Raw genomic sequence first — 26316 nt, 5'->3', positions numbered from 1 at the left:
TGTGAGTGACCAGCTTGGTGAAAATATCTGCAACTTGACTTTGTGATGATAAATGCTTCAGAGATAAGAAACTAGCTTGGAACTTTTCTCGCATAAAATGACAATCTACTTCAATATGCTTTGTCCTTTCTTGGAAGACACAATATAGATCTATTGGAGCTTCTTTGTAGAATCCCAATTCAGTGAGAAGAGATCTTATCCATATGAGTTAACTAACAATGTGTGCCATGACCCTGTATTCTGCTTCTGCACTCGACCGTACTACTACATTTTGCTTTTTGCTTTTCCATGTAACCAAATTCTCTCCAACCATCGTATAAAATCCAGAAGTAGATTTTTTGTCATCTAGGGATCTGGCCCAATCTGCATCTGAGAATCCTTCAATGTTGAAGTGACCATGGTTTTTATAGAGAAGCCCCCTTCCTGGAGCTCCTTTCAAATATCGTAGTATTCTTTCAAGTGCTTGCCACTGACTAAGTTGTGGCTTGTGCATGTATTGACTTACCACACTTATTGTGTATGAAATATCTGGCCTTGTTACACACGGGTAAATAAGTTGTCCCACTAGTCTTTGATATTTCCCAATATTTACATCTTCTCCAATGCCTCCACATAATTTTGTATTTGCATCCATAGGAGTGTTTACTGGTTTGCATCCCATAATTCCTGTCTTTTCTAGTAGATCAAGGGCATACTTCCTTTGAGATAGTACAATTTCATGTCTGGATTGTAATACTTCAATACCCAAAAAATATTTGAGAAGTCCAAGATCTTTCATCTTGAATTCAACATATATTTTCTCCTTTGTTTTCTTAAAGCTCTCAGAATCACTCCCAGTTAAAATAATATCATCAACATATACAACCAGAATCACCTTACCTCTCTGTGTATTTTCAATAAATAATGAGTGATCTACAGAGCATCTGTGAAAGCCGAGTCGTATGATGGCTTTACTAAATTTCTCTAACTATGCTCGGGGGGACTGCTGTTACGGTCCCAGATTTGCCACGAGTTATTGTAGGGAACCAACGTGGAATCGTAGGAAGGCATGGCGAGGGAGACGAAGATCAAGCCAAAGAGAAGCTTGAAAACCCTAGAACTCGTAAGGTGAGCTCCAAGCCTGTTTAACCTAAAAGTAACCTAAAATCAATGATTGCCTTTCTCATTACTCTTACCCCATAAATATAGTTCACCCTTTTAGGGTTTAAGATAAAATATTACAAAAATACCCCTATAAATGAAATATTCCAAAAATGCCCCTGTGGCCTAAAACTGAAATAAAATAAAGTAAATTAAAGAAAAATAATTAAAATAATAATGTTATTGCGTGCATAACATTACACCCCCCTGGAAGAATGAGCTTGCCCTCAAACTCAAAAGTAGGGTCTGTATGCCAACGTCTCCCTCCAATCTCACGTGTCAACCGCGGTATCTATGGCAGCCCGTTGGAAGACAAAACTAGAGCATCCAACCAGAGCAGCAAATTTTTTTTTTTTTTTGGACACTGTCTCATCATTACTTGCGGTAGCACACCCCAAGACGGTAAAGCACCATGATCTGGAATGCAGGAAGGACTTCCTCAAACAGCGCTTTCACCGCAGCCAAAATTGCAACCGGTTGATCAATGCATGCCCCTTGAACAAGGGTCCACAGCAACAAAAACAAAATTGCAAAATACACCCAGAAATGGTAATACCGTCAGCACTGCAATTGAAATTCTCATAAAAAGGATTGCACAAGCACCAGCACCTACTCGGCTCGAGTTACCAGCAGTGAGTGTGACATCCTTCTTGACACCCATCCATCGCGTAGCCCGGTCGGACACAAATGCATTTTGAAAACAGCCATCATCCACAAAAAACCCAACATTCTTGTCCCCTTGAATTTTAGTGTCAATGATCTTTGCCGCCAATGATGTAATTGTTACAGCAGCTTGGTTATGGGAGAGAACAGCCAAAGAGTTATTTAGGTGTCCAGCATGAACCACACCTCCTTCATTCAGCACTGTCACTACATCACTGTGTGCGTGGTCGTCGGGCAGTATTGAGTTCTGCACTGCCATAGCAGCACTGTGTCCTTAGCAGTTTGGCAGCATGGTGTCCTTGGCACAACAACACTGTTTGCGGTGGAAATTTTCAGGATTATCTTTGCTATCAATTTCATCTCTGGAACGTTTCAAGCCAAATGTAGAACTTTCCAGCAAACTTCTGGAACGTTTCAAGCCAAATGTAGAACTTTCCAGCAAACTGTAGTCTATTTTTCCTGACATAGAAATAGGTAATGAATCCAATGAGAAGTATCAACTTGGAATCATTACTGGTTGTAACTTCTGGACCAACCAATTTTTGATGGCCAAACCCAATCCTTCACATGCAGAAATGCTATCATCATGATAGCAATGTTCTTTACAGAACTTATCCTTCCGACTCATCACAAGGAAAGCCACCAGAAGAGTGAAGTCTCCTTGATTTCTTCAAAAACCAACTACAACAGCATCAACCACATCAGTATGTCTGCATAGAACACTTTCAATCTCCTCCAAAGCAACACGCTGTCCATTAACTTTGATTATCCGATCTAACCTACCCAGAAAGATAAAGTCGCTACTCTTTAACTTTCTTGCTAAATCCCCAGTCCTATAGAATATTTTGGGACCAAGATCCTTAGCAGGTGTATGAGGAACACCACTGTCTATATTCAAAGTCACATAATCTGAAGATTTTGAAAATAAATGAACAGGATAATGCAAGTAACTTACAGATATGCAGAAACCTCCAACATGTAATTCACCAACATCAGGCATGTCTGAGTCACCAATAAGTAATATGTCACAGTTTGAAATTGGCAACCCAAGTGGCACTCTGTTTAGTTTGTTAGACTCTAAAATCTGAGACAAATATTTGCAAACAAAATATAAGCAATCACCAGACACCTCAGTACTTCCATACAAGTTCAGGATAGAAGTTCTGGGAAATAATAGGTTAAGGCTTTGCCAGAGTGACACATGTAAAACTTCCCCACTCAGAATGAATACTTGTAACAATTTCTGAACTCGCATATGTGATGGCCTTTGCAGGACAGGAACAATAGCTTTCATAAGTGATGGAATAGTTGTCAGCCTCGAGACACCATATGCCTTGAGAAAGTCAACCAGACAAAATGTGTTTTCGTTCAACTCCTCATGAGGAGGTAGTACAAGAAGAATACCAGATAGCAGTGCACTGAAAAACTCGCGCAGATGGTCAATAAGATTGATCGATGTCTTGAAAAGTAAAATCTCCCTTCATGCAACGGAAATAAGCTTTGCATCCAACAAAAGCGATTCAAGATACCCTCCTCTGTGCCGCAGACACCCTTAGGCTCTCCAGTTGACCCAGATGTGTACATCACATAACAAAACATTCTCTGCTTGCTGCCTTCACAAGGATTTCTATCACATAGATGAGAACGCTTGATGATAAGCCGAATTTTTGAGAAAGAAATAATAGATAGAACTTTTTCCATTGGCCAGAAAGGATCCAGAGGCAAGAATGCTTCCCCACAGCTTAAAACAGCTAGCACAGCAAATATGAACTCAATAGAAGGAAACATATATATGCCCACAATGCCTGGAACACCAGGCATAGGAGTTAGCCCAGAAGCCTCTGTTGAGATATGTTCATTTTGAAATTTTGGATCCAAGGCAAAATGAGTGCCAGTGGTTAAACCATTAAATACCCCACAAGCAGCATTAATTACAGCATGTTTCTGCAATCCATTCAACATGGTACGGTCCACTATGTACTTCCCATGAACTTCTTTGTAAAGATCAATCCTTGCACCAAATCTCTCACGGTGAATACATGTTGTACATATTACATCATATTTAGCCACCATTTCCATCAGATCTGTGCTTTCTTCCCACTCTATCCCCCTAGATTTCAGGTATTCCTTGATATCATCATTCATCTTTACTACATCAGGATCCAAAAAGTAGAATTTCGTATCACGGTACTTCCCGAGTAGATAAGCTAATGAGTGAACAGTTCTGCCATTTGCCAGATCTCCCACTAATGCAACACGAATGCCATCCACTTTGCCTATCTCTCTTCCAATCGTATACACCTCCAACAAAGCCTGTGTAGGGTGCTGGCTTGAACCATCCCCAGCCTTAATAACAGGACTTCCTGCTGTTGATGCAGCTCTTCTGGCAGCATCGCTTGCAATTCCACGATAAAAAAATGCAAGTGCAACCCTGCCCTGAATACCCAACAAACTTCATCACCAAAAGTCACACCTGGGTGAAGAATTTTGACAAACAGTGGTCGAGCCGCATACAAATCATCCAAAAGATTAAACACAAGGTTGCCAAAATGATACGGAACATTCACACTGTTGTTGTTCATGTCAATAGAAAGATAAAACAGCATCCAAACAAATATTTCTATCCTTCCCAACATCCCCAAAAAAATTTCCTCTCGGAAGTCATACACACCAGTCGGAATTTCATGCAATGTGCACTGTTTCTCTACTACTTGTCTGAAATGTGCAGGAATTTCAATCACGTCCCTTCCAACATTCCCTTTCCCCGACGGCAAACATTAGCCCATTGAAAATTCCCGAAAGATGGAAGAACAATTTCCCCATATTCCCATAAGATTGAATGAAGTTAGTAGGTCGCAGACACTTACCCCAATATCTGTGGAAAATGGGCTCCCGCTGGTTTGCCGAGAGGTAGAATGAGTGTAATAGCTGTCGGTCGGAAGCCAAATCCCATTGGAGTTGTTTCCGACGGCGCCTACGGAGCCTCTTCCTTAGTTTTCGGTGATGAATAGCAGCCCTTTGTGGCTTGGCTACTTGTATATTTTTTGAGATAGTAGAGGGGCGGCCGAACTGATTCGTCGGGACAAAGTCGGAGAGGGATTTTTTCATCTGCAGTTCTGGAAGACATTCTGCTGGCCGGGAGTGATTTTTTTAGGTCGAACCCAAATCAACCCTTACCGCTCCGTCGCCGATTTCCCCAAATCTTCATAGCCGTTGTTCGGCTTTGGATTTCCTTGTGCGGAAATCTTGAAATTTTCTTAAGCACGGCCTTTTTGCCCGTCTGGATTTCAGGTCGCACCCAAATCTTCCGCAGGGACTTCAGCCGGTAAACATGATATATTTTTTTAATTTTTCTGGCCTGCGGTCTGTTTTCCCGTACGAGATAACTTCTACCGCTTTTCCTTTTGTGTTTACGTCTTGCTCGGAGATTTCAGGTCGTATCACCTTTTATGCGGTAACATGTGGCTCCCTTTGCCGAACGTTCAATGGAAGATTCATACCATGCTCGTATTGCTCCTATTTCTTTGCATACTTTTTCCATTGAATCGCGTACCTCGTGCAGAATAATAATTTCATTTTGGGATAGAGAATAACCCATTGTGTTCCCGCTTTGATACCAATTATTACAGTCCCGGATCTGTCATGGGTTAATGTAGGGAACTCACGTGGAATTATAGGAAGGCATGGAGAGGAAAACTAAGATCAAGCCAAAGAGAAACTTAAAAACCCTAGAACTCGAAGGAGAGCTCCAGACCAGTTTAACCTAAATTTAACCTAAAATCAATGTTTGCCTTTTTACCCCTTAAATAGGATTCACCCTTTTAAGGTTTAAGATAAAATATTCCAAAAATGCCCTTGTGGCATAAAACTGAAATAAAATAAAGTAAATTAAAGAAAAATAATTAATATAATAATATTATTGCGTGCATAACAACTGTTTTAGACCATATAGAAATTTTTTAAGGTGGCATACGGACTCCCCCTCAACCACATACCCAAGTGGTTGTCGCATGTAAATTTCTTCTTTAATATCACAATTCTGCATCCTAGGTACAAGTTGATTCGTATATCTATCACAATTCTGAAGTCGTTTATAGTGTACTCCTAGTTCATGAATCACTCATTGACTGTACAATCACATGCAAAAATGCACATGCAGAAGCAAGCACTTCTGCCATATTCCTTAGGTCTTTCTTGTCATCCAAGACAATACCCCCAACAAAAAGAAAAAGGTCCCTAAGGTCTCCTCTAGAAGATGGTTCCAAAGCATCGGAGAAGTAAAAGTGTTGAATTTAGGATCCCTTTTCCAATATTTTGAGCAAGGGAAGAGAGAAAGAAAAAAGAGAAAAGGGGAAGAAGGCTCTCGAGTAAAGAGAAGAAGAGAAGAGGAACAAGGTGTGCGCCAAGCAAACAGAGATAGATTTACTCAAGAGAGAATTGTAGAAATTTATTAATTCTGAATTACAACACCTCTATTTATAGTAGAGGATGTAATAGAGTCCTTATACAATTAACCTTTAAATCTCCTAATTACATTCCAACTCTCACTCTCTAAGATAAGTCTATCATGAAAGGATAACACAATCTAATAGTGTTCTAATATAATTTGAACTATAACTCTTCTTCAATAACGTGGAAATAAGGGGGGAGGCCAGCTCGTGGCCTTATCCTTGTGGGTCCTACATGATCTTCCAGCTCATATTGATAAGATTCTAAGTTTTGGTATCTTTGTGGGTCCCACTTGATCTTCAAGTCTTCTAACTCATTTCAGTTTGTGCTTCGTATCTTCTTTACTCGTGCTAGCTTGGGTGAGGACTCTTCTTTCCATCCCATGTCCTCATGGTGGGTCCCACTAGTTCGTGCACCATGGTGGGTCCCACATTGTAACACTCCCCGTCAAGCTGGGGGTGAGAAAACATCGTAGATGCCCAGCTTGCTACAGTGGGATTATAACAAATATAACCCTTTTGTGTACGAGAGTATCCTAGAAAGATACACTTGATAGATTTAGGATCAAGTTTACTGTGCTTTGGGGAGGAAATATGGACAAAACCCGAAGATTTTCAAGGGCAGTGAAAATGGATCATCATTTGGTAACAATATAGAGCAAGGAGATTTATTACCAAGAACGGAAGATGGTAGACGATTGATAAGAAAACATCCAATAAGGACTACATGAGTTCAATAAAAGTATGGAACTTTCATAGCATATAATAAACCTCGAGCTACCTCAAGAATATTACGATTTTTTCGTTTGGCTACACCATTTTGTGAGGAGTGTAGGCACATGATGTTTGATGGATAATGCCAGTTTCTTTACAAAAAGAGTCAAGTTCTTTGGAAATGTATTCTTTGGCATTATCAGACAGAAGTATTTTTTTTGTTCTAGCTAAACTGAGTGAGTACCATAGCATGAAAAGACATAAAAATCAACGGTATCTCATAATGTTCCGTAAATAGAAACAACCAAGTGGTACAAGTGAAGTCATCAATAAATGTAATAAAATACCTGACTTGAGAAATATTTGAGACGCTCGAGGGTCCCCATACATCGTTATGAATTAATGAAAATGGAGTAATACTTTTGACTTTTGGAAGAGGTGAGTTTGTACTCCTTTGTTGTTTACTCAGTTGATAAACTTCACAATTAAACTCGGACCTAACTTTAAGAGTAGGAAACATATAATGAAGAGATTGTGAAGATGGATGTCACAATATTTATTTTTGGCACATCCAGGTAGTATAGTGTTATGCATGCAATAAAATTATTAATTTAGTTGTTTTCTTTAATTTACTTTATTTATTTCAATTATAGGCCGTAGGGGTATTTTTGTAATATTTTATTTATAGGGGTATTTTTGTAATATTTTATCTTAAACCCTAACAGGGTGAACCCTATTTAAGGGGTATGATTAATGAGAAAGACAATCATTGAGAATTAGGTTAAATCTAGCGTAAACAGGCTTGAGATCACCTTCTTGATCTCGAGGTTAGGGTTTTCCGCAAAAACCCACGTATTCTCTCATCCTCCATTGATCTTCGTCTTCCCCATGTCTTCCTACTATGCCTATAGTAATGCATGGTAGACCCGTAACCCGTGGCAGATCCAAGATCCTCCCAACGAATCCTTGTGTCAGATCCGGGTGAAGTATTTTTTATCAACAGAGCAATGAGAGGCAGTCGATCGAGAAGTTGTCCTGAACGAGCAGGAAACTCCAGCGACGGCCCCGTCAAAATTGATTTCCGGATCATGGAAATCTGACGAGCAAAGCGTAAGAACATATGGGAAAGCAATAGAAGTCTCGGACGGGGAAACAAACCACGAGCCAGAAAAATCAAAATGTTCATCCAAAGTCTCTACGGAGGATTTGGGAGCAACCTCAGATCCGAATGAACAGAAGACGCAAGAACTCGAAGAGTTCTCTATATCTCTAGCGACATCAGCAGTTCGAAATTCAGAAATTCCAAAAAAGGGAGAAATTCTGAAATCGTTGGCACTGGACGATTTGGGGGCGACCTCAAATCCCGACGGACTGAGAAGCTTGGCGTCACAAAAAATCAAGATTTTCGCTCACGGAAATCCAAAACCGAACAACGACGACGATTTGGGAAAATTAGAGGGGTATTCCCCAAACCCCTAATCACGGGCAACCAGAAGTCTTCCACAGGGGACACAAATCAAATCGCCCAGCGGAGAAGCCCCTAAGGGGTGTTGTTCGCCGTCGGAGAAAGTTCAGCGGGCACCCAACCACAACACCTTTCCATCGAGGTCCGTCGATCTGACAGTCGGCATGGCACGGAGAACATGGGAGAAAGGGACACCAAAACGCCTCTCGAACCAGGCAACAAAAAATTCTTTAGCAGGGACACCTCGACGTCCTCCTGTGGGCCACCGGAGGAAGAGGAGGCTCTGTCGGCGTCGTCGAAAACAACTCTGGTGGGATTGGATTTCCGGCCAACACATCCCACTCGCAATCTACTTCTCGGTAGACCAATGCAAACCCAAATTCCAATTTGGGAGGGAGAGGGGGGAGGGGTAAGCGTCTCGGCAATTTTTTTTTTAAGCAACTCTGTTTTTCTGTTTATGCGCACAATACCAGTGTGTATGTTAATTTGCCTGCTGGAATGTGTTGAAGAGATTTGAATGAGATTGATTTTAGGATCAAAGAAGGTTTCACTTGTCGAAAACTCCCTCGAATTTTAGATCAAGATAAGTTTTTCAAGGTGTTGATGTGGCTCATAGGGGCTGAGGAGCAGCAACGCTGTTCGAAAATTGCGGATGAATGGTCTCTGTTTGGTGAAGCAGCGAAACAGTGCCCAAGTGCTGGAATTTCAGATTGGGGATATGCAGTTCGAGCACTGTTAGTGGGGACCTCTGAAAAAAAAATTCGGGTGGCTTGGTTGTTTTGTGGATGATTTAATTGCTGCTCGGGCACTGTTAGTGGATACGTTTCATTTCAGTGGGAGTGCAGAATCTTTTCCATTGCTGCTCGGGCACTGTTAGTGGATACGTTTCATTTCAGTGGGAGTGCAGAATCTTTTCCATTGCTGAATTTTTTTTGTGAGGGGCTATATTTTGCTATTGATGAGCATAGTCACTATGCGTGGGGTCGTTACTCAATTGACAAGGCCGCAGCAACTGCTCTTAACTGTTGTAGTGCTACATTTTTTGGGTCTCGTCAGGCCAGACGAAGATGGGAAATTCCAATATTTTGGATGTGTTAATTTTGAGAATGCTGCATGTTTCTACTATTAGAAGTGCCTTTGTTGAGACTGCAGAAATGAGGTGCAGCTCAACCAACTCTTTCTGGAATTTCTGTGGACTTCAAGCAGCCACAAGTGTGCACTGTGAATCAGAGATGTACTTCTTGGGAAAGGAGAGCAGTGCTGCACTTCAACATTCCATTGTTCTTATATTTCAACCTGCTGAGGTACAAGGAACAGGAGCTTGGAACATGCTCCAAGAAGAGGAGTTGGACAATGTAGAGGCTATATTGGGAATTCACTTGGGGTTTCACTATCCCACAGGAGTAGTGGCTTTAAAAGCTTAAAAATAATGGAATAAATAACACACAAAAATTGACAACGAAGCAAAAAAAAAGCCAAAATCAAACTTTCTACTCCAATGCCATGAAAAGTTTCTATGCGAAAATGAAAATGAAAATGAAAGGACCAAAAATCACAAAATAATTTTAAGTGGTTCAGCCCTAGGAGTCTAATCCATGGACCAAAAAAGAGAGAAATTTTATTGAATCAGAATGAATTTTTACAATCAATACAAGCCTATTTAAAGGCTAAAGAGGAATTGTTTAATTCCTTAATTAAAGATTTAATTTTTTATTTTAATACATAAAAAATAAATAAATATTTTCTCTTGATTTTAGGAAATCATGATAAATCAATTACTTGATTGATTTGTCATTAATTTTATAAATTATTATATAATTTAATTTTTAATTTTAATTTCATAATTAATTAAATTTCTCTCTTAACAACACAAAGCAAATTCTTTCAAACAGAAGACCTTAGTTTTCTTAAGTAATTGCTTGGGACAAAAGTGTTTCAATCACAACACAATATTATTCTATCACAAAAGAAGTATATGTTGGATTTATTGGAAGAAACTAAAATATTTGGGTACCTATTGAGACTCCTACGGATCCAATGTTAAATTATGTATTGGACCAGGTAACGAGGTATATGATGGTAAATTTCAGCGATTTGTTGGTAAATTAATTTATTTTATCGTAACAAGACCAAATATTTCTTTTGTTATAAGTGTTATTAACCAGTATATCTATCAACCTCAAGTTTCTTATTGGCAAGCATTGGAGAGGATACTCTATATCTCAAAAAATCTTGGTTAGCTATTATTATTTAAAAATCATGGATAATATTATTATGAAAGGTCTTGCATATGCCAACTTGGTTGGATCTCCTGATGATAGAAAATCCACTTCTAAATATTGTACTACAGGTGGAGGCAATCTTATTACCTGATATACTACAAAACAAAATATTGTTTCTAGGTCAACCATTATTAGCATTATTAGCATATCATATTCCATGAAAGAGTCAACTAGTAGATATATTTACAAAGACGATCATGGTCTAGTCTCTTCAAAATGTGTTCCAATCTAGTATGCCCTTTATGCACCATCTTAAAGGAGGGTGTTAAAGATGTAATTCCTTACCAAGATGTCAAAGATGTAAATACTCAATTATTTTTTACTCTTTAGAATCTCCCTTCTCTCCTTCTCTCTCCTTTCCCATGAATTTTCGCCTCTTTTGCTTCTCTCTTCTTTCTTATCTTCCTCCTATTTCACAATCAATATGATCAAGAGGTACTAGAATTGTTTAGATACTAATGTAAGGGTCTAATAGAGCCAATGAGTGAGTGGAAATTAGTGGTATGTTAGAGTGCTCTTGTAATAAATACTTAAAATAATATCTATTCTCAGCTTCCATGTTTACTTGGTTACTTCCATAACGATTGTTGCCAAGTTATTCATACCTATCTACTTAATATTTATTTACTCCTAAGAAGCAAGTATTTGATACCAATGTGAAATAGTTGTGAGTTTGTAAGATTTGGTTTGGATCACTTCTAGTGTTAATTTTTCTATTAATCCTAATAATTATCCCAAAAACATTATAAACCTTCCCCCCACCCACCATCCTTTTTTAAATTTAAATTTATTTTTAATGTATTAATGAACTAGTTATTTTTTTAGTATTTTGTCATCATAAATAAGGAACAAATGATCAATTCTACCTCACTTCCAGCCTAACCAAAAAAAAACAAAAACACAAGGTGCAGTAATACAAGCTGAAAACAGTAAATTGATTCCTTTGTTAGCTCCCAAATCGGAACCTGCCTGCCTTGTATTTTTCTTCATAGACAAGAGTAAGACCGCAGGTGAGATCAACAGGAACAAGTGCTGGAGATTAAGAGGGAATCGGATAAAATCTCTCCTCTATTTATCTTTCTTGAGATATAATCCTACAATAAAAATATTCCCTCTTTTTTTTTCTCTAGGATTCTCTTCAATGACATCTTTTTACTGTGTTCCGCTAAACACAGCCTTTCTGCACTGGTAAACAGCCTTCTCACTACAAGTACAGAGAGAAAATCCTATAAATAAATAAATAAATTTCTCTTTTTTTTTCTTTAGGATTCTCTCCAATGCTTTGTTTCTCTTTACGCTCCATGTGCTGCTGCTAAACACAGTTTTAAGGTTTCTCTCTGAAAGCAGACTATGGGCAGTGATGCTCTGTACACAAATACCTCTTTAGATTGCACAGGTACCCTTAGAATAAAAAAAAAATTGTCATAAATATAAGCTTACCACATGTAGTTATTGGAGAAATTGAAGTCACAAGATGTAGTTTTTGTTTCAAAAAAAGTTGCCTCTGGCGAATAAGAAAAGAAGCCGAGTTATGCTGACTGGAGGCAAATACCATCCAGTAACACATTTTGCATTGCTCATTTCTCAGCAAAAAATGAACCCATACAGAACCGGCTTTGGGAGCACTGCATGTAAGGAGGAGAAAAACTTTGAAGAACAGGGAGACAGACGACCCTTCATGCCATAACTTCACCTCCCATCATCTGCATCACGATTAAACACCTTGTATTAAATCATACAAAACTTATGTGTCTGCCATCATCCAAATACCATTCTCAATGTAGCAAGGGAACTGAATATGCACAATAAAATTATAATCAAAACAAATCTCCATCAAGATTAAATATAATTAAAGCTTTGGAAGACACGATTTCATACCAAAAAAAACCATTTATCTGCAACTTAAAAACAAAGTCAAGGCCTAATACATAATTTCTATTGTAAGTACACATTTTCATAACAAAAATTATTTAGCTATATGTCAAAAACAAAATTCAACGCCTAATACATCTTTTAGTCATTTCATGATCTGGTTTCCCTCTTCTAAAGTTACTCCAGTTACCGTGCTCTCTCCTTTTATATAGTTTGTGCATTTGAAAAGAAATACTCATGTAACAGAAAAAGGTGATACATGAATATAGCTTGCATAATCTCAACATACAACAAACAGAATGTTTAAAAAATATAAAATAAAATGAAGGATTCAGCAAACAAAGAAAACCTCTGTAAGTAAGATTTTACAAGTTCTGGATAAGAACTTGTGAGCATTCAATTACAAGTATTCAGATACTAGGGAACAAAAGAACCAAAATAAGCATTGGCAAACAGGCACATAACATCTACAAATTTTTGTCTAAGAATATGGGGAAGTTGGTTACCTTAAACAAATCACCAAACATGCCAAGCCCACTTTTACGCCTTACTCCATAGAATCTCTCCGCAATTTCATCTAGTAACTAAAGAATCAAAAGATAGGTTACAGTCAACATATGCAATAGCTTCCTCAAAGCTAAAAGTACTTAATAGAACAATAAGTGCAAGAGAGACTACTAATGTCCACAATGATGAAATAGTTAATAGTAGGGTTAAAAAATTTCATAGCTTATCTAAACAATTATTAGCTACAACATTTTCAAGTTTGTTAAAAATAAATTGATCCAACCTTAAAAGATCTTGTGCTTATTATGTGATTGTAAAATCATAAGATTAGAGTTCGAGAAGGAGAAAATTGAGAGGAAAAAAAGAGAAGAAAGCAGCAAGAGGCTGCATTGAGTTGAAGGCTCAGAATTCAAGTTCTTCTCTTTTAATTACTTCACTCAAGTGATAATCACATAAAATAACATCATTGCCCCTCATTACAATATCCCTCATAACTCTCAAAATACAACTCAGAATTAAATGAAAATCGAAACATAGACTTATAATATGAAGCCTAACTTACTCCAACCCTAACGAGAAACTTATACTCATAGGAAATGCCAAACTACCCATATGTGTGAATTCTAACTCCCCCTCAAGCTAGGGAATAATTATCAAACAGACCTAGCTTGTCACGCCAAATGTTCACATCTTCCAAGGGTTTAGTAGATATATCTCCAAGTTGTCTGGATTACTTCACTTATGGTCTAACAATTTTCCTTGAGCATCTCTGGTAAAATGGCAATATACCTCAATGTGTTTGGTCCTTTCACAGAAGACCAGATTGTTGTCTGATTGTCACATTTCATAATCATAGGCTCTCTAATGTGAAACTAGAGTTCAACGCGGACGAATTTCACCCACATAAGTTCACTCATTGTGTGAAATATTGCCCTATACTCTACTTCAGCATTGGATCGGGCCACTACAGCTTGTTTCTTACTCTTCCAACTCACAAGATTACCTCCTACAAAGCAACAATATCACTAGTGGACCTTTTATCCATTTTGCATCCTTCATAATCTGCATCAAAGATCCCAAAACATCAATCTTCCCATGAGAAGTGTACAATAGACCTTTTCCAATAAGACCTTTTAAATACTTCAGAATTCTTTCAATGGCTTCTAAGTGTTTTTTCCTTGGGTTTTTCATAAATTGGATAACCACTCCAATTGCAAATGATATATCTGGTCTCGTAACCATAGCATAGATTAACTTTCCCACTAAGGGTCTATACTATGTCTTATCCTTAAGTTCAAGACTTTGGGGATCATGAAGACTGATATTAACTTCCATGGGAGTATCCACTGGGCATGCACCTAAGAGACCATACTCTTGTAGTATATCTAAAATGTATTTTCTCTGAGATAAAGCAATACCTTGCTTACTTCGAGCTACCTCGATACCCAAAAAATATTTTAATTGTCATAAGTCTTTTGTCTGAAAATATGTTGCCAAATAAGTTTTTACTTGTTCGATTCCTGCAGAGTCACTTCTTGAAAACACAATAGCATCTACATATACCACCAGAACAACAATCCCAGACTGTCTTTTCAACATAAACATGGAATGATCACAATAGCTTCTACAAAACCCAAATTTATATGCAAATCCTGAAAGACACAAGAAGAAAGAGAACAAGTTATAGAACAATAGAAAGATTTTGTTTTATTACTATCAGACAAAAGATATACAAGAAAATGTGGAACAAAAGGGATTGATTTCAAGGGTATTTGAGGAGTAGATTGAACAGTACAGCACCCCCCCCTCTCGAATAGGGGAGGTGGACCTATCTACCAAAGTACCAATACAATATGATTGAGACGGATTTATAGACTGCAACAATGATGACATACCTGACATGTGTAGAGACACCTGAATAAAAAATCCAAGAGAGAATGGGACACATTCAATACTTGCATACCTATGCTCACCATGATACCACTTAGTACGGAGGGGGAATCTAGTTCTTTGGATGCAATGGTGGCAGGTGTAGAAGTCAATTGACCTCACCTCTGAAGTAGTTATTGAATTTCTTCTAGTAGACCAGAATATGGAGAATTTTCTGTACCAGTCATAGTAAAATTTGTCCATGCTGGCTTCTCAAACTTGTCCCAACATTTATCAGAAAAATAATTGGTTCTACCACTACCACAGTGAATGCATTTTCGATCACTTCTATCACTGCCTTCATGTCCTTTGGTAGAGGAATCTCTACCATGACCTCTACTACTACCCCAATGACCTCTAGCCTTGAACTTATTAAATGAAGAATTGAGGTTAAGGGAAGTAGCATCAACAACTTTGGTGTCAGTACTTCTATCACTGCCTTCATGTCCTTTGGTAGAGGAATCTCTACCATGACCTCTACTACTACCCCAATGACCTCTAGCCTTGAACTTATTAAATGAAGAATTGAGGTTAAGGGAAGTAGCATCAACAACTTTGGTGTCTGTTTCATTTTACCAACCACTACACCTTCTGCCCAAATCACACGATTGAATGCTTGTTCAAGAGTAGTTACATCATCATTGACCAATAATTGTGCTCGAATGACATCATATACTCAAATCCAAGGCCATCTAGAAATCTTGCAACTTGAATTTGATTTTTCTGCTTACCAATATCATCTCCATTTTTAGCAAATGTATAGAAAGTATTAATTTCTTACTGAACACCTCACATCTTGGTAAAATAATCAGCATATTAAAATATCTCACATACAGCGCATAAATCCTGGATAGAAAACATTCCTGAGATAAAATAGATGCAAGTAGATTCCATATCTCTTTGGAAGTTCCACAACTCAAAATCTGATCACTGAACTTGGATTTCATGCTATTGGCCAACCAAGTCATTACTTGATTATCTTGTACCTCCCAATCACCGAGTATCAAATTGAGAGGACCAACCCTAATGTACTTGACTTTTCTCTTTGCCTTTAAGAACATAAGGACAGATCTTGAGTAATTCATATAATTCTGTCCATTTAACTTTATAGAAGTAACCTGAATAGAATGAGAGTTTCTACCATCTGAACTTTCAAAGCGCTTAATAGGAGCCACAATTTTGCTTGAGTCAATCATCTAAACTCCCTAGCAATCTCAAATATACCACAACTAATGACAGAATGATAAGCTAAATCCAAAAATAACACTGAAGCAAACTATCAACCTGTGCCAGTAAAGTGGGCCCCACACTTCTCAAATTGGGCATAACCGAACTAATCAAATCTGAACAATATCACTGACAGCCTCCAAATCCACCAACTCCATTAACAATTTTAACAAATAAACCACAAAAATCAGCAATTAGGGCTGACACAGAATAGGATCATGATGACGCAAGCACAGAGAAGGTGACGCAGGTATAGATTCAGCATAACATTAGTAAAGAAACCTCTAGGGGCAGTATAAACAATAAACTGCTTAATTACCAGTAGAGGCCATCAACCAGACGGTTATGTCAGAAAAATAAAGATGGAAAAATTGGATTTTTACCCAACCAGTAGAGGAACTTTTTGAAGAAACCTCCTGTAGGAACCAAGAACTTGTAGAAGAGCCTCCCTAGTTGCAATCTGATGCTTTGATACCATGTAACATCATAAGATTGGAGTTTGGGAAGGAGAAAATAGAGAGGAAGAATAAGGAAAAGAAAGAGAGGAAAGCAGCAAGGGGCTGCATTGAGTTGAGGGCTCAGAATCCGAGCCCCCCTCTTTTAATTACTTCCTTATAATGACATAAAATAACAACATTGCCCTTCATTAAAATATCCCTCATAACTCTCTAAATACTACTCAGAATTAAATGAAAATTGACACGCAGATTCAAAAACTGCGTGTTGTATTGGGACTATTTGAACTGGCTTCTGGTCAGAATATTAACTGGAAGAAAACCACCCTCCTAGGCTATCATATCAACTCACCGGTGCTTCAGGGTATGGCCGACTATTTGGGGTGCTCAGTGGGAAATTTGCCAGCTACATATCTTGGACTACCACTCTTTGACTCTCAGCCTTCGGCGACGCTTTGGTCCCCCCTCATTGAGAAATTTGAAAAGAGGTTAGCTACATGGAGGGGCAAGTTTTTATCTACTGTTGGGCGACTCACTCTCCTCAAGTCTTGTTTGGCAAGACGGCAAAACTATTTATTATCATTCATGCCCTGTCCGGCCTCCGTTTGCAACAGGATTGACTCCAATTGTCGATGTTTCCTCTGGAGAGGATCAGAGGACACCTTCAAATATCATTTGGTGAGTTGGAAGGATATTTGCATGCCCCACAATCGGGGTAGTTTAGGCATTCGGCCTACGAAGGAGATGAACAATGCCCTTTTGCTCAAATGGATATGGAACTTCAACATCAAGCATAACAGCCTATGGGGCGATATGGTTAGGTTCTATCTTCAACCTTCGGGTACTTGGTGGAAGGAGGATGGCGCTACTCGCCTCCTATCCCCGATATGGAAATCAATTCAAAAACTCCTCCCAATATTCAGCGATGCAACTTCCTTTCACACAGGCAACGGAAGGATCCTCCTCTTTTGGTCGGATGAATGGTGCGGCCCCCGCCCCCTTTCCGAGGATTTCTCGGGACTCTCTAGGGTGGCAAGGGACCTCTCTTGCTCAGTGGCTGATTCTTGGAGAGATCACTCATGGAGTCTTACGTTTCGCCGAGGATTAAATGATGAGGAAACTATAGCTTTTTGCTCTCTCCTCTCCAGACTCAGCAGCACTACTATTCGTGAGCATGCAGTTGATAAACTGATATGGATGCCTAGCATTAATGGCCGATTCACAGTTGCATCCACCTACTCTCACATTAGAAAACAAGATTACAGCATGTATGAGCACAAGGCAAACCTGGCATGGAAGCTTTCAGCACCTAGCAAAATCAAATTCTTCATGTGGACGGCCATCAGGGAACAGATCCTCACCTCAGACAACCTCCATAAAAGAGGTTACACAGCCCCCGATCGCACTTGTCCCCTGTGGTGTGTGCGAAGAGACAGTCCAGCATGTTCTCTTACATTGTGACTTTTCTTGGCAAGTCTGGATGAAGATATTTTAAAAGATTGGTCTCCAAATGGGGCTACTTTAGGACCTTTTCGGAACTGTTGAGATGGTTATGGGGATATGCCTTCCTAAGTTGGGCAAGATAATTCTCTTGGCATGCCTTGCGCATGTCCCATAGTGTATATGGCTCGAGTGAAACAACCGGAGATTCAACTCCAAGGCTAGCAACCCTGATAATATAGCTTCTCAGGCAGTGGGTCTTATCTAAAGTTGGCTACATTCTAGGAAGGAGTTCGCTTATCTATTGGGCGTCTCCCTTCGAGAAAATTGGGGATTGATTGCGCACATGGCGGGCCCCTGTAGGAATTTGATTATGGCCACTTGGGATCCTCCCCCTTACGACTGCACCAAACTCAATTTTGACAGCAGTGCTTTAGGTTGTCCTGAGCCGGCTGGAGCTGGTGGTGTTTTCAGAGATAGCAGTGGAGACCCTATTCTATCCTATGCAGGGCCAGTGGGTATTGTTGATTCAAAAACTGCTAAAGTGAGTGCTCTTCTATTCGGCATCCAAATCTTTAAAGAGCGGCTTCATGGCAAGCTAATTATCGAAGGCGACTCAAAGACTATCATCAGCTGGTGTTCAAAAGATAGCTCCCCTCCTTGGCGCCACTGGCCAATCACTGATTGTATTGCTGACATTGTGTCATCCATTCATTGTAATTGGAACCTCATTCCAAGATTAGCCAATTCTTTGGCTGATAAATTGGCTAAATTCGGAACCTCCCAGCAATCTCTCATTGTTTAGGAAGGTTTCCCCTCTTGTAATCTGCTCGTTTGAGCCCTCATAATAAAATTCAGCATCATTTCAAAAAAAAAAAAAAAAAATTATGAGTTATGACATTTTCAAGTTTTTTAACGATTAATTGATCCAGGGTCAAAAGATCTTGTGCTTATTACATGAGAAGAAGCCACCTAACATTGGCTAGCCATTTTAGTATGGACTTAAAATCAACTTTAACATCGCTTCAAAGTATTAGTGCTTGAGCTTCCACCCAAAATAATCTTGTGGTAGCAATAAAAAATGAACAACATGTGATGGTGTTAAAAATAATTCCACATTGATCTAAGATGAAAAAGATCATGTGCTTATTACTCAAAAAAGAACATCCAAACTTCACCTAGCCATAGTACAAAGTTTCTTACTCTCAACTCCTCAAATATGTGTACATAAACAAAAAGATCCTTCAAAAAATAAGAAAAAGAAATACAAACAACTCTTAAACTTCAACCAAAGATTGAAAAATTAAAATTAAAATACATTTATTTCCAGTTTTTTCTTTTTCTTCTTTTTCTGAAAAGATTTTACCCGATAAAGGTAAGTCATTAGAGACATAAGAAATGAGAACAAGGATAAGAAGCAACACCTCATCAAAAGCAGGTTCTCTCTCGATGCTTGACTTGAAATTCTGTCTCAATATCCTAAAAAGTGGCAAAGCATCTCTTTCCAACCTGCATAAATTATTATTTGAAGTATACCACCATTTATATTTCTCCTTTACAAGAAAAACACATATTTTCAAATCGCCAGTTAAACCTTCAGCACATTTTCAGATAATACTAACAAAAAGATAAACTTGACAAAGGAAAGAGCAGCAAGTGAAAAATCCCTACACTTCAGACTTCACTGACATGGACATATAGCAAGAAAGAAAGAGAGAGAGAGTGAGAGAGAGAGAGAGAGAGTGCAAGGTTGACATCACCCATCAGTTTCAGTCAACACCTAAAGCCAGCAGTTGCACATCCAAGTGTACAAGTGGCTGCATCATGTAGTAGTAGATCCTACAAGAGACCCATCATGTGGATGCGGCAAATCAAAATTGCAAGCTCGTCATTTCCCTCTTCTGGTATACATATCTGGAGATAGCTATAGGTTATGTTTTATGTTAGGAGCTTAGGGTCCATATTTGGTGAGATTTGGAGTTGTATTTATTAAGTTATGAAGGAAGAGGTTATGAGTGGCATTATTGTAATCTAGTAACATGTCTCACTTAAGTTAAAAAATAAGGAGAGCTCGAAAATCTCCTTCAACGATTACTGCATTCACGCAGTCTTCCTTTTCTCTTCTCTCTCTCTCCGTCTTCTCCAATTTCTTACTTTTTACATGGTATCAAAGCAGTAAGATCCTGTTTCAAACCTTCGTAGGTGTTTTTCTTCACTCTTCTTGAAGTTTGCACATTCCAAGGGGAATTTCTAGATTTTTGTCTCATTGGAGTTAAAGGTGAGGCCTTTTTCGTTTCTTTCTACCATAACGTAAGGGTTAATGGTTCCTACTGCTGATTAAATCAGTTCTAGGAAAAACAATTTGCTCTTAAAAAATCCAATTGTTGGGGTTATCCCAATTTCTGCCTGTGAAGACCCTGTATTTTTTTGCATCACTACTCTGAAAGGGTAACATCATCCCTATTTTCCCTAATGGCAGTGTTATTGATTGGATTTTGGTCTACTGGTGGTTGAGTTGGTTTCAAATAAACTTGTTTGCTATTTTCCCCCCCAAATTGCCTTATGTGGGGCCTTGACTTTTGTGAGACTTTAAGATGGCTGATCCATGAAGTGTTTACACCGACTAAGGAGACAGATTATTCAGATGGAAATGACACAATGTAATAACTACAGAAAAGTTGAATGACTAGAATTACATAAGCTGGTCAAAATTAGTTTAGATATATTTAAAAGCCAAGAACAAGACTAAATACTAGAGCGATGATCCTCCTATTCCAATGAATGATGATTGGGAAGCTGAAGATAGCAAAGTAATGACTTAGTTCCTTAAAAGTATGGATGCCAAACTTAGGAACCAAGTCATGAATTCTGACCGCAAAGGAGATCTAGACATCGCTAGAGTCCATGAATGCACAGGAATGCAATTCATCAAAGATTTATGAGCTATATACTAGATTGTTTGGTTTGAAGAGGGGTGAGACAAAGGTTATTGATTACTATAATGAGTTGTCCTATAGGAGATCAGTGTATATCACCCTTTCACCTCTGATGAGAAACAACTTGCAATGCAGCAAGGACAGATTTATGTTGCAAAATTTCTGGAAGGTCTTGAGCCTGAGTATGATGCATAGCTCGCTTCATATGAGGTTCCTTTACTCCCTAATATATTTAATAGGGTCATGCATGCAGAATCAGCCGTGACATTACATGGTAGTAATGAAACACTTACTGTTGAAGTTGTTGCCCTTAATATTCAGCATGGGTCTAGTCGGTCAAAGGCCAATCATGGCCTTAGTGGTAGCAGTAGAGAACAAGGCCAAGAGGGCTCAAGACATGGTAAAGGTAGAGGTGATAGATGGTGTGTCCATTGTGGACGTACCAATCATCTTTCAGAAAAATACTAGGAGAAGTTTGGTAAACTAGCGTAGGCAAACTTTGGTGTTTTTGGAAGTAGTGAAACATTTGTAACTCCTAAGGGTGATATTGTGCATGTTACTCAAGATGAGATGCAACAGTTAATTCAAAGGATGACCCAATTGACTTCAGCATCTACATCTGTACCTCAATCCACTCCTGCTATAGCTACCCTAGCTTGATTAGGTGAGTCAGCTTTACATGTGCATCCAATGTCTATATGGGTTAATGATTCCGGTGTCTCATCTCCGATGTCAGGTACATTTTCGTTGTTTTTAATATTAGTCAATCCTCGTCATGTAAATAACTTACAATTGATGATGGCTCATCTTCTTTGGTTAGAGGAGTAGGCTATATTAAGCTCTTCCAGTTTTTATTAATTCTTAAATTATTTTTGTCAATCTTCTCTCTTCTGTAAGCCAAATCAAAAAAGTTTTTGAATTGCTTACTAACTTTCAATCCTATTCATTGTGAGTGTCAAGGCCTCCAGATAAAAGATGATTGGTTCAAGGTGTGAGAGAGAGAGAGATTGTATCACTAGGAAGGTTCATCATCATCACATGCATCTCCAACGCTTCATATCAATGGTGCACCCAATGGCATCTTCAATTAGGTTTTTTTTTATTTTATTGTATTCATTTAGGTTATCCTTCTCTACTGAAGTTATCCAAGTTATTTCCTACATTGTCATCTCAATCTGAGTTTCAGTGTGAGCCCTGTCAACTAGGGAAGCATCAGAAAGCAACATTTTATTCCAGTCAGTCTCCTTTTTTTTTAAATGATGTAAAAAATTTCTTCCAGTCCAGTCAGTCTTCTAATTGTAGTTTTTGATGTATGTGGACCATATCCTGTTGTCTGTACCTTTTTTTTTGTAAGTATTTTGTGTCGTTTGTTGATGATTTTAGAAGATCTACATGGGTGTATCTCCTAAGGGAGAAGTCTAAAGTCTTTAATGTATTTCTAAATTTTTAGAATGAAATAAAAACTAAATTTGGTGCTTCACTCCGTGTTTTGCATACAAACAATGAGCTTGAGTTCATGAAAAAAAAACTTACTTCCTTTTGCCAATCTACTGGCATCATTCATCACTCTTCTTGTGTGTATATTCCACAACAGAATGGTGTTGCATAAAGGAAATAACGCATTTGCTTAAAGTAGCACGCACATTGTCATTTCATATGCACCTCCCTAAATCTTTTTAGGGTGATGCAGTTCTCACTACATATGTTCTTATTAATACGATGTCTTCTTCAGTGCTTGGTGGAAAAATTCTATTTCATATTCTCAAGCCTAATACTGAGTTATTTCCCTGGAGTCCGCTTTGTACATGTCCTTGGTCTAACAATGGACAAAATTTTTCCTAAAGTTGCAAAATGTGTTTTCTTAAGATATTCATGAACACAAAAGATTGTATAAATGTTATTGTCCATCTACAAGAAAAACCTTTGTGTCATCTGATGTTACATTTTTTGAAGATACTCTATATTTCTGCATGTCTGTTTCTTTACCTAGTGCTACCCTTCATCTAGATCCTTTTGCTCCTAATCTTGTGGAGGACATTCCAAGTCCCATGCCACATGTTCTAGTATCCACACCATTGCAAGTGTATCAACACAAAACACATATGAAGACACCGTAGAAGACTCTCTCTCCACAACCCTTGTGCTAGCACCTTCTTCGTCTAGGGCACCTAAGGTAAGTGATCTATATCTTCCAGTTGTTGTTTATAAAGTGTCTGTGAACGTACATGGTATCCTATTTCTCACTTTGTTTCTTTTTATTCCCTCTTGGGGTCCTTTAAAAAGTTTGCTCTATCATAGTCTTCCTGTACTATTTCTTCATCAATGCAAGAAGATCCTTTGTGGAAACCAACTATGGACATAGAGATGGATGCTCTATTGGACCATAGGACTTAGACACTATGTGAGTTCCCTCCTAGTGCTATAGTTGTAAGATGGCATTGGGTACACGTAGTGAAGTACAGCGTCGATAGACCTATTGAAGGGTATAAAGCTCATCTTGTAGCTAAAGGATATACCCAAGCTTATGGCATGGATGTGTTTGATGCTTTCTCCCTTGTAATGTAGTTATCCTCTATTCAAATTCTTGTTTCAATGGCAATGATGTAGGGTTAGCCATTATTCAATTAGACATTAAAAATGCATTATTATATATAGTGACCTAGATGAGGAAGTGTATATGGAGCAACTTCCTAAGTATGTTGCTCAGGAGGAGACTTAGAAGTTGTGTAAGTTGAATAAGGCCATTTATGGACTTAAATGAAATCCCCTAGCATTGGGTTTTTTTAGAAGTCATTGTGATCGTTCCTTATTTATTTTGAAAAGACATATTGGTGCTATGTGTCTATGTTGATGATATAATCTCATCTGGTAGTAATAAGCAAGGAATTGAAAAGGTGAAAGTGCATCTTGCTAAACATTTTCAGACTAAAGACTTAAGGTTATTGAGGTATTTTTTGGGCATTGAAGTTACCAAAAGTAAAGCAAGAATGATATTAACTCAACGGAAATATGTGATGGATATATTACAAGAGTATGGGCTACAAGTGGCAAAACCTTCAAAAACTCTTATGGAGGTTGACCATAATCTCCATGAAAATGATAGTGCAAAACTTAGAGACAAGACCATGTATCAAAGGCTGGTAGGTAAGCTTATTTATACTACCACCACATGTGCAGATATATCATTTGCAATATGGTCAACCACTTCATGGAATGTACCATAAGGTTCATTTGGAGGCAGCTCAAAGGATTTTACAATATTTAAAAGGAGCACCAGGAAAAGGTTTATTGTATGAACCCCATGGTCACTTAAAGATTTAAGGCATATTTAGATGAAAACTGTGGAGGATAAAAAATGGATACAAAATCCACTATTGGAAACTGTGTTTTTGTTGGTGAAAACCTGGTGAGTTGGAAGAGTAAGACAAAATGTGTAGCCCACTCAAGTGCAGAAGTTGAGTACACAACAATGGCTCAAACTGTAGTGAACTTGTGGGTCAGATCAATACTAGAGTTGAGTTTTCATACTACAGAGTCCATAATCAGGCTATCATCTTCATGGCTAGTAACCCCGTGTTTTATGAATGAAAAAAACGTGTAGAGGTTGATTATCATTTAATATGTGATGTTGTGATGAGTGGAGCAATAGCTATGTATTTGGTTTGCTGATCGGATTGGTAATCTTTCACTAAAGCCTTGGGCAAGAAAGAGTTTAGGACTTTCTAAAACAAGCTGGTGCTTCTTGATATATATGCTCCAGCTTTACGAGTGTTAAAATCTATGTAAGGGTATTTTTATCATTTCTATCTCCTGGTATACATATCTAGAGATAGCTATAAGCTATGTTTCATATTAGGAGCTTATGGTCCAAGTTTGGTGGGATTTGGAGTTGTATCTATTAAGTTATGAAGGAAGAGGTTATGAGGGGTATTATTATAATCTTGTAACATGTCTCACTTAAATTCATTAAAGAGGGCTCAAAAATATCCTTCAATGAGGACTGCATTCGTGCACTCTTTTCTCTCTCCTCTTTATTTTCTCTTTCCCTTTGTCTCTTTCTTCTCCAATTTCTTACTTTTTATACTCCTCGTACACTCCTAGTCATAAAATCTTCTTAAAATTCCCCTAAAGACAGTCCATTCAACCACCTGTAGAATATATCTACATGTGTACTTTTGTACTATCAGATTGCTCATAACTCCTGGCTCCATCATGCTCCAGAGGGTAACACTGAATCCTACTTGGCAGCCATCTAAGGTCCCTTTCACCCTCTTGGCGTGTGTATGTATACATATCAGAGAGAGAGGTGGGGTAAGATAGAGGCTCCAAGAAAAGGGAACTGGTCAGAAGATAATAAAAACTAAAAGAATTCTAGCAATGGTGAATAGGGTGTGTCAATGATGGACAGAAGAGTATTGAATCCTACCCTTGGAGTCGCCTTCTCAATTTTCTGAGCTCTGAGGGTTAGAACCTCCCCAATTCTCCCATATGCCGCCTCCCCTCTCCCCTCTCCCACTCCCTCTTTAATTTTCTTGCTGGTTTGTCATAACGAACTCTGTCCTATGAAGGACAGAGTTCTTGCTGCTCGGTCAGGTCTCCAAGATGGGCCCTGCCTCACCCAATCCTTGTTGTCCCTCTGTTTTTCCTTTCTTGCACCTTGTACCGTATACTTGAGTAATTCAGGGTCTAACATCACAACCCCCCCCCCCCCCCCCCCCCCCCCCCCCCTTCCCTCTTTCTTGCTGCTCGTTGGGGTCTCTGAGATGGGCCTTGCCTCACCCAATCCTTGTTGTCCCTCTGTTTTTCCTTTCTTGCCCCTTGTACCGTATACTTGGGTAATCCGAGGTCTAACACCACCCCCTTCCTCCAATGAGTGTCACCTTGTCCTCAAGGTGAAATGATCATTTCCCACGAGGCTTCTGATTCAGGAAGGTCTTTCCAAAGGGCCGGGAGGTTGACAGGTAAGGAGGATCTTCTCAGGCTGAACAGCGAGTACCACTTCATCGGTCAAGCAAGCTGGAAGGGGGAATTGGAGAGGAAAATTGGGTGGCTTTTGGAGCGAGGAGGGAGGTCAAGCCTATAGGCTACAGCTCCAATCTTTTTCACTATCCGGAATGGTCCATAGAAGTGAGGGCACAGCTTCACATTAGACTTGCGGGTGAGGGACTTGAGGTGATTGAGGAAGACAAAATCACCCTATTGAACGTCCCAACAGTGCTGGATAGCATATTGTTGCAT

At 38.7% G+C, this 26316-nt stretch overlaps 1 protein-coding gene and 1 pseudogene across 2 annotated transcripts in view; both read right to left on the bottom strand.

Moving 5' to 3' along the window:
• Nucleotides 1-1163: 1163 nt before the first annotated feature.
• Nucleotides 1164-5171, bottom strand: LOC137941155 (putative acyl-activating enzyme 19; annotated as a pseudogene).
• A 6874-nt stretch (nt 5172-12045) lies between these two features.
• LOC137941141 (protein GET4-like) overlaps nt 12046-26316 on the bottom strand; it is a 45465-nt gene continuing 31194 nt past the window's right edge. Inside the window, exons 9-11 of one of the 2 annotated variants that reach the window (XM_068786437.1) lie at nt 19567-19651; nt 13091-13168; nt 12046-12415 (exon numbers count right to left, since the gene is read on the bottom strand). In XM_068786437.1, the coding sequence (XP_068642538.1) occupies nt 12389-12415; nt 13091-13168; nt 19567-19651 (190 nt within the window). In that variant the 3' untranslated portion in view covers nt 12046-12388. The remainder of the gene's footprint in view (nt 12416-13090; nt 13169-19566; nt 19652-26316) is intronic. The other variant, XM_068786432.1, reaches the window with a different exon arrangement.

Source organism: Aristolochia californica, unplaced genomic scaffold (assembly GCF_029961685.1).
Source record: "Aristolochia californica isolate CCGP_79_NKW_82.1479 unplaced genomic scaffold, dmAriCali1.0.hap1 SCAF_10, whole genome shotgun sequence".
NCBI classification, from domain to species: Eukaryota; Viridiplantae; Streptophyta; class Magnoliopsida; order Piperales; family Aristolochiaceae; genus Aristolochia; species Aristolochia californica.
The sequence above is the reverse complement of the archived record's forward strand: the minus strand, read 5'-3'. Positions and strand labels throughout refer to the sequence as shown.